Here is a 9,394-nt window from a genome sequence, read left to right as displayed (position 1 = left end):
TATTGTTTTTCATCCAGTAAGGCACAGTTAGTTATTTAGAATTACAGTTTTAACATGCCCCATCCCTCAGTTATAGGGACAGACTCAACACATACCAACATTTTATAGTGGTCTTCCCTCTGGTGTAAAATCCCAAGACACACATCTTTGCTCACAGCACCCAGAAACAGCAGCCACTCATCACAACTCACAGACAGCAGGGATGGAAGCCGACCCTCACAAAGCAGCAAGGCTTCCTTTCTTCTTGGTGTGGGCATGCTGTCGGAAAGTAAGTTAGGATGAGGTGTTGAATTGACAGCTGCAGATTTGACCTTGCTAAGCCAGGTTCTCGCTGGTGTAAGCAGATGCTTTTCTACAGACTTAGACAATTAGTGCAGACAGCACATCACCTGTATTTTCGAAGAACAGGGTTAGCTTCCCATCTCTGGAATGTGAGACAGTAGACTAAAATGGCAAACCGTATTAACGAAGCAGCAGATTGGTGAATGGAGGCTTGGCTGATGAGATGACCAACCAGAGCCAAGCCTCCATCCTAACCCAAGTCCAAGAAAATAAGAACAACCTTCATTGGAAAGACTGCTGAGAGATAGGTGTGTGTAAAAGAGCTGAGACGGGATGAGGGAGGGGATGTCAACCATTGTGGGGACTCATTGTAATAACCCAGCCTTCTCTTGGACATCTAATGCATATGTAAGCATTTTGCTCTTTAAATATGTGTCTTTCTTGCTCTCCAGTATGCAGGCTAGGTGGAAATATCACCCCTGCATCCGGCATGTGTGCAGCACTGATTAGACATACCTGCTCTATACTATTCTGTGGTTAGAGTTTGATTTCTGCATGTCACTGTGTACATGTGGCAGAAGCTGCTTTAATCAGTTACTTGGTAGAGAAGTAGCCAGCATCCCAAAATACTGGATTTGCTCTCCTGTAGCCATCTCATGACCTGCCGTATATACATATGTAAAACACACACCCATCAGATATTAAAAAAAAAAAAAATACACATCTTTACATATGATAAACACATACACATGTGATAAACACGCTCACAGATGTAATTCATTCCAGTCCCAACCCTAAAAACTTATTTGTTTTGCATCTGGAAAAATACTGAAAAATCTCATCGGGAGAGGGGAAAAATTACCAGTTACTGCCAAGAACAGGTCATGCATCTTTTATTTAGTTTTACCTTTTTGGTAAGCAACAGGGTTTTCTTTCAGTCAGTCCCTTTACACACTTCGACAGTACAGACTGCAGTGAGTTTGATGGAGATCTTGCAACATTAGAAAACTTCTCAATATACATCCATTTAAGCAACAGCTTGTAGGTCAGAATGAGTGCTAGTGTCAAATCTGCGCACTGCACCCCAGTATACAAAGCAGCATTGCAGCAGCACAAGGATGCCCAGGCTGGGCAAAGTACAGTGTGTTTTACATAGTGCAATCACTTTTAGAGGAAAAACTCTAGGAAGGCCACATCTACATATTTTTTTAATCCTGTCACGTTTACAAATGAGGGGGGTAGAAATCAAGCCTCTGACTGAATTAACTGTTGTACAGGTAGGTTCTGTGTATAGGCACGTGCTTTAGAGAGGAGCTCTGAATCTCTTCTGTAACCACGAGAAAGACATATTGCTTTGTGATTCAGACAGTAGTAAACCATCTCTAACCTTCCTAACACTCGGCCAGAGCTGTCAAGCCAGCTGTTTTTAGAGTTCCTAGAATATGCTCTTCCCTCTAGTGTAAATCCCCAATAAACAAAGTCAGGCTGCTACTGACAATTAGTACAGTTCTCCTTACAGCCTTTCGACTACATGAGGCATTGCCTCCACATACTCCAGTCTGTAGTGAAAAAAATCAGATTACCAGAGACCTGGAGACTCTTGTTTTCTGTAACTGTCACTCCAACCAAATACGAAAAAACCCAAGTTAGACAATGAACTGCTACAGCAAAGCATCACTGGTAATTCATCTAATACAAAATAAATGAGCGCTCATGACAATACACGTCATGACAAGCAAATCTGTAAAGATACTGTAAAGTGATTTGCCCAGTAAAGTTTTAAAATATACACTGTGCTCAACAGTTCAAGCTACACGTAAACAAAGAGCAGCTCCTTGCAACAAGGTGTAAATCAAAGTGTTATAGCACCAGCTCCCAGCACCAAGAAGTTGCTTGCTGACCAGCCCTAGTGTACAATGCATTAGTGCTCGCTGAGGGTTCTGCTACACAAGAGCCACAGTGGGACAGCTCTGCCCATTTTTGCAGACATTTTCTTACCAGATGTGTAAAAACTACATACCTCCCTTCCCATGGACAAAGCCAGACAACTGGATGTTACAGCACCAGGAAATACTGAATGGGAAATGGCACCTGAGGGAAAATTAGGTACTGTACACCTGATTATGAATAAATGGACGTGGAGGAAAGGTGATGTTATCTGAACAATTTTCGTCCTAACAGATCCTCTCTGAAAGGAGCTCCACACCTTGTAAGAGAAGGAACGAGCTTTCCTGTGCTGGAAACCATAGACATGGTGGTACCCACAACAATGATTTTATTTCACCATCAGCAAAGCATTTATCCCCAAAAAACTGTACACATGCGGCTGGCCAGGTTGTGGTGCAGCGCTAACTTTATGCTATGAAAAGTCTGTTACTGTAGTGGTCAGGTTTGTCTTTCATCTGAGGAGGGCAACAAGGGACAGGCAGCATGGCCACATCATCAAATAGCAACTTTACTCCACGTTAATGCAGATATAATCTTTCTTCTTAAGTGCAAATTAAAAAGTATTTGCTAGAAACCAGCATCACTTGGGCTGCTGAGAAACAACATACAACTCAGTTCCTTACAAATACTGATAATTCTAAATCAGTACAGGTTTCCAAAGCAAGAACAGAGTTACGAACATGAAGGGGAAAAAATATTACCGCTATTTAAAAATATCATTGCAAACTTTGAACACTCTTCAAAAACACATCTAGAAAAGATTGTTTTCCCTTTTTTTTTTTTTTTCCTGCAGCTGAGGAGTGTCCATGCAAAACAATTTTGAGAAGAGCAGTGTTCTACCTGGGCACCAAAGAGGCCCAATTTTGTCCCACACAGCTCAGTAAAGTGCTCTCTTGTGCATCCTTTGAGAAAAAAAGTTCTCATTTAAAGTTTGGGAGGCCAAGGTTACAGCTGGGGAAGGCAAAGCCTCGGTCAATCCATTCTGAGGTCAGAGAAGGAGAGAAACTAACAGTACTCTGCCTTTCGTAGCTCATGGACAAGAGGCTGCAAGGGAGGAGCAAATAGGGGAAGCAGAGGTGGGTGCCAGATGAAATGCTGCCCCTGGAAGCCACAGGAGTTTAACGCAGACTTCAGGGGCAGCATTTCACTCTTTACAGGTAATGAACACTAGCCCTACTGTAGAGTCTCAACGACACCAGGTAACAGATCTCCACACATGACATAAGTGAAGCTTTTCACTTCCTGTGCTGGTGGTTTTTCAGTAATTGCTTTGAAGGACAATGGGGATCTGAGTAACATTCTTTTGCTGACTGAAAGGGAAATAAAAGCATCTTGCCCTCAACTTTTTTTTTTTTATGTTTATGCACACTTAGAAACATTCTAGGGCAGATCATTAAGAGGTATTTACTGACAAAATAGTAACTAATAATAAGCTCAAAAGAGTAAAAGTAACATTAATGGGGAACAGAACTTAAGGCATTCTTTATTTTGGCCAGGAATGATGCATGCTACAGAGTAATCTTCATCTTCCCTCTTGGTTTTCAGACCACTGCACTTTTTTTTTTTGTTTTACATGGCACTTCGTAGTTGATGTTTTTACAATTTAGTTTAGATTTTCAAGTGTTTTCTTCAATACAAATGCCTTCTCCTGTAGCTCAGGTCTGCTGTCTGATGCCATTGTAGATAACGAGTGGATGAGGTGCTCTCTGCTTTCTGGTTTCAGACTTTCCCACTGTTTAGACTCTGTATAGAAAGAGAACGACACCAGACATGAATACTGGCTGCCAAAAGTCCACACCAACAAACAGTCCACACCCCCACACAGGCTGAAGGAGCACTTGCTTACATGTCACTCATAGTGACCATGCTTGGTCCAGCCTGAACAGTCTATTTTAGATCCAAATTTATCCATAATTGCTTCAAATTGCCTTCAAGTTTTCCCAGTCAGCATTTTGCTGACTGGGAAAAATCTAAGTCCTAATACATTGCTAAATATCCCGGAACAGAAGGTAATTCTCTCTCTCCTTTTCCAGGTCACATGGCCACATGCTTTTCTTTACCCAACAGCAATTCTCCCATGTGGCAAGAACAGTCTCACCTTGCAGTCTGGTGAGCAGTAGCTGTATCACAGACAAAGCTTCTGTTCTGACGGACGTGTAGCTTTTGTTTTCTAAGGGATTTAAAAAGCAGAAACAACAACAAGACAAAAACAAGTGAACTCATAGCCAAAGGAACACCAGCTGTACACAAAGCAGTCACCACCACAGTTTGAAGACTGCTCATAGCACAGCTCATTCACGCTGCCAGACTGCAATGCTACCCTGTCAGACACCTCTGAATGGCAGAAAGTGACCAGGGAGAGGCTAACAGGTCCCCTAAGCCCTGTGTATCACCCTCCCATTAACACTGGTCTACTGCTCCTTGCACACGTTTAACAGCAGCAAGGTTCAAATATCTGCAATTTGATGATAAACAACCTCTGTGCATCACAGACTTTTCCTTTGCTAAATTTTAAGGGCTATAAATCACCCAGATTTTAACAAACAGTATTTAGTGATGGTACACAAGCACAAGAGGAACTAACTTCCCTGAGAACAGCATCTTGTATTACACCATTTTCAGCAGCTACCATAGAGCAAGGCAGGATGAGGTGCTATCTCTGGCAGCCTATGCTTATTCTGCATTTCCTCTGCTAGCCAGCGACCAAAGGAGAAATACATTAACATGCAATTCATTATCAACCTTAAGCTGTGCAACATCCACTTACCTAAAGAATGGGTGATAGATGAACAGGTTTCCAACAGTATTTCTGTCAATGCTCCAGGGTCTGCATGCTCCTCCTCAAACAGCACCAACCTGTCCAATGCAGAAGCAGTCACTCTGTATCACTAGGACAGAGATCTGCTCTACCTTCCTCTGAAAATCACTGCATGTCTTTGATAATGTAACAGTTTGAAGCAGTAAAGAAATGTAACTGAAGTGAATGGGCAGAAATGAGAATTACCTTTGAAAGTAGGCGTTCATGGCTTGCAGCACTCCAAGCTGCACTTTCCATGTGCTGAGTTTCAGATGGTCACACATTAACTTGCAAAACTCTTGGCGATAGCAGCCTACAGAAAAGTTAAGGAATTATGTTACTTTTGGTCACAACAGGGAAAGGAGAAGGAATCACTTCCTGCCCTGTCTCCTACGTATTCCTTATCCTGTACTCAAGTTACATCACCCTAGATTTGTAGCATAGGATCAAGTCAACACTGCAACAAATGGTTCCAGAAACCTTCATCCACCAAGGCAGGGCACTACATTCATTACGAAACACTGAAGAAAAGCAGCTTCTTTCTACCTCACTAACAAAAGCACCCAGTTTTTTTTTCCCCCAACATATCCACAAATCTTCTCAAAAGCTTCCCCACACCAAATACAATTTTTAGGTTCCTCACTCCTCCCCCTCTTCCTTTGAAGGAGAGGGATTTCAGAGCTCAGTGTCAGATGACTCACGCTGTGTCTCCGGGCTCCTTGGCCAGGCTTTGCCCAGGGTCTCGAAGGCACAGAGCAGGGACTCCATCTGCACCTCCCTCTCTCTTGCATCCTCATCTTCTTCGTCAAGCTTTGGTACACTTGCACTCACATTCTCAACGGAGTTCTGCAGAGGTGAGGAAGGCATGAGAGACAGGGAACAACGACAGGCTGACCACATACTTCAGTTCAACCAATTTTTTCTTACAGCCAGTGCAGCCAGTCCCTACACCCAGCCAGAATCCCCATATGACCTCCTCAGCTACTAGCGGCTCTAGAATTGCTGGCAATCTGCAGAAGTGCATGGAAAGCCTTCATGGCCTTATACCCAAACAACTCCCGGTGCTGAGAGTCTGAATCACAGGGCTGTAAAGCACTGCAAAAGCTCAAAAGAAGCACTTACAGCTTCCTAGGAGTGCCCTGCTACCTGTAGAGCAGCCAGGAAATTAATTTTTTAATGCAGTACTGATACAACGCTGGATGCCACAGGGTAGATTATGCCTAGGGGATTACTGGGCTAATTTAGAGTTTGGGGAGCACAGCTACAACCTTCTCTGGCCTCACAAACAGTCTGGTAGTCAGCCCTAACAAGGATCTAGCTGAGTGCAGTGTCCTCCTCGTACTCCATTCTCTGTAGAAATTTGGCATGCCTTTAACCTCAGCCGCCTGACCATTTGCTACTTGGTTGTTTTGAAAGACAGAAAACCCAAGAAGTTGAACCATCACCTTCTTTATCATGGGGAAGATAATATCCGCCAGCTCCTGGAACCGGTCTTCCTTCGTTGCCTGCAGCACTGCAGCCATGCAGCTTAGTGCCACCATCTTGTACTTCAGGTTCTCTTTCCGACACTCTTTCAGGACAGCCTGGACAACATCACTGACACTGGGCTGACCAGGCACTGACTTCTGCAGCTCTGCACTGCAACACCAGTGCACACAGAGATGCATATTAGCCCCAAACACAACTTTTCCCAGAGATCACAAGCAATTCCCACATTAAGGCATTGGGCATTTAGTTACCAACAGTAACTAAAACTACATTCCCACATTCTTCTTCACTGTTACCCTGCCTGAATTTCCTTCCTGCTTTTCCATACACATTTTCAATGCACTCTTCTTCCCCCTTCTTCTTCCTCTTTTTCTCTTTTCCCCTTTAAGGTGCTAATCCTTCCCTTTAGTCTCTTTTTTCTTTTTAGCAATTCTGGCCTTTCAACATCCTCCTCTTTGCCCTAAATCAACTGTGAGCTCCTTGTGAAGCACCATTTGTGCCTTTCAGCCCTCACCAGTGACAACCTACAGACAGAAACTCCCCAGATACTCATGCTGTTCAGAACTCGCAGAAGAGCAAGGAGACACAGAGTCTTCCATGAACCGCAACCCTATGTGGGAACCACCTTTTTGACATCCCAGATTCCAAAGGTACCACTTTTTTCAAGATACTCACTTGCAGGCAGAGACGACACTGGTGATAGCCTTTAACAGCTCCTCCTGCAGTGAAAAAACAGATATCACTGAGAAATACTTCACAGCCAAACAGTGCGGTCCTGCTGTGCAAGAACATCCTTTGCACTTTGCCAGAGGTACGGGGGACACACATCTGTGATTCCAGCCTAAAGAAGCAACATCTTGCACCTTACACTTCTCCTACACTGCTGTAGAGACCGCAGAGGCCCTGCACTGAACAGCAGTGTAAATGGGCCTTTCTGTACCTCTGAGCATAAGCTAGTCCCGCTTAAAAGTAGAATATGGTGCAGCAGAACTCTAAAGTCGCAAACAACAGTAAACTGGAGGAGCTGCTGACTCCCCCCACAGCTGAGAGATGTTGCAGAGATATTGATAAATGGGGGGTGCTGAGCAATCACCAACCACACGAGGATTAATAAGCGCTGGATTCTGCACTAAGTGCAGAGCAAACACTAGTCTCCCTAAACGTGATTTCCTGTATGTTGTCCTCTGTAACAAAGAACAATGAACTTCCTGCTTCAAGACCGAGTCCTGGACTAACACTTGCAAGGTGACAGTTCCTTTTTACCTTTCCAATCCATGTTCTTCCTGGCAGGCCCTGCAGCAGTGCAGACAGCACTATTCCTAGATGTGGAGGTACAAGGGAGCCGGTCTGTTTGGCAATCGATGCCATGGCAGCTGCTCCCTGAGCTTTCATCTTCCAGGACTGGGACTGCAAAGCCTTCTGTGTAATGGCTATCAGCTCCTGCATATACAGCCTGATGCCACCCTGAGTGCCTGCATAACAAAATAAAACCATAATTTAGTCAAAGAATGAACAAATATCTCACCTTAAAAAAAAAAATAAAAATAAAAATAGGGGAGTAGGCAATTAAAGATTCCTGTAGGTTTTTTCTTGTTTTGTTTTACAGAAACAGTATACTGGTACTTCAGGCAGTGCAGCAAAGAATTCTTCCCAAGGTTATTGAAGACTGGTTCCGTCTTCTCAATAAATCTTCTTGCAAACAAAATCTTTAGACTTTTGTACCTAGATAAAAATCCACGTGGCAGACACTATGCACTTGTCAGTTCATTCCACTTTATAAGAAAGGTAACTGGAAAACATTTCAACCCTTTCTTTTACTGACTAGATCTGAAATCAAGTCAGAGAAGGAACGAGCAAAAACAATTTCACCATGCATCCAGATCTTCCTCAAAAAGCATGGCAAAACAGCCATTGTGATTCTGTGGTTACATTCACTGAAGTACAACCACAGACAGCACCAGAGGACCAGACAAGATCTCCAGCACCAGAGGAAGGCTGAAGTTCACTCAAATTCAGAGTGTGCAGCAATCCCTAAAGACCATCATGGAAAGTTCCAAAGGTGTTCAGTTACTCGTAATATAAGGGCTGCATTACAGCAGCATTACGTGCCTCACGACCATAAAACGGTTCTCCTGATTGTCTCTGTGCATCATCAGCTATTGACAATACCAATTATTTCAAATAGCCACAGAGAAGTTAACCTGCCCAAGTTCTTACAGAACATCTTCAGGACAGTAGGAAACGAAAATAAGATTCCCACATATCTTACCACAAGAATTTCCTATAACCAAAATGGATTTCCAAGAAGCATAGTATTTCATGCCCCAAATCCACTAGAAAGCTTTTGTCTCTTCTAATGCAACTTACCAGGTACATTTTCCTGCCAAACTTCCGCCCACAGAGTAGAATCATCTTTTTCTCCTTTTTCTTCATCAGGAACTTCATGCATGCCAAGAAAAGCCAATGGCAACACCTGTTTGGCATGGATCTTCACTACATCCGGACTGTAGCGTCCCACAGCATGTACAGTTAAAGCACAGCCTGTTCTGTACACTGGCTCTGAAAGAGCAAAATAAGCATGTTACAACCGGGAGGCAAGTTTTTTTCAGTTTGACAGCTTGGTCAGCCTCTCAGTAAAGAGAGGAATGCAGATCACAATGCATGGAAATTATTCAAATAGTGAAGGCAAACATCACAACATAGAAATATTTATTGCTGTTTCTGTCAGCATCAAGAACTTTTTTCTATATATTCTGTAACTGAATATCCAAGAAGAAACAAACCTTCCTTTTCCATGTACCAGCTGCTGAGCTTGTGCAGTAACTTCTCCGTGCTGCTGTCCCGAGAAGTCTGTAACAGAAAAGAGACCACTCAAACAGT

The 9,394-nt window shown here is 43.3% G+C and overlaps 1 protein-coding gene across 4 annotated transcripts in view; it reads right to left on the bottom strand.

The window, feature by feature from the left end:
• Positions 1-1,158: 1,158 nt before the first annotated feature.
• The window catches only part of ECPAS (Ecm29 proteasome adaptor and scaffold), a 59,768-nt gene continuing 51,532 nt past the window's right edge, over positions 1,159-9,394 (bottom strand). For all 4 annotated transcript variants that reach the window (XM_085214254.1, XM_085214256.1, XM_085214257.1 and 1 more), the window contains exons 40-49: positions 9,298-9,364; positions 8,882-9,073; positions 7,778-7,986; positions 7,190-7,233; positions 6,472-6,664; positions 5,728-5,872; positions 5,234-5,339; positions 4,997-5,085; positions 4,328-4,399; positions 1,159-3,972 (exon numbers count right to left, since the gene is read on the bottom strand). In XM_085214254.1, coding sequence (XP_085070380.1) covers positions 3,833-3,972; positions 4,328-4,399; positions 4,997-5,085; positions 5,234-5,339; positions 5,728-5,872; positions 6,472-6,664; positions 7,190-7,233; positions 7,778-7,986; positions 8,882-9,073; positions 9,298-9,364 — 1,257 coding nt within the window. In that variant the 3' untranslated portion in view covers positions 1,159-3,832. The remainder of the gene's footprint in view (positions 3,973-4,327; positions 4,400-4,996; positions 5,086-5,233; positions 5,340-5,727; positions 5,873-6,471; positions 6,665-7,189; positions 7,234-7,777; positions 7,987-8,881; positions 9,074-9,297; positions 9,365-9,394) is intronic.

The sequence above is a fragment of the Meleagris gallopavo genome, chromosome Z, assembly GCF_905368555.1.
Source record: "Meleagris gallopavo chromosome Z, MGAL_WU_HG_1.1, whole genome shotgun sequence".
Classification (NCBI taxonomy): Eukaryota; Metazoa; Chordata; class Aves; order Galliformes; family Phasianidae; genus Meleagris; species Meleagris gallopavo.
The sequence above is the reverse complement of the archived record's forward strand: the minus strand, read 5'-3'. Positions and strand labels throughout refer to the sequence as shown.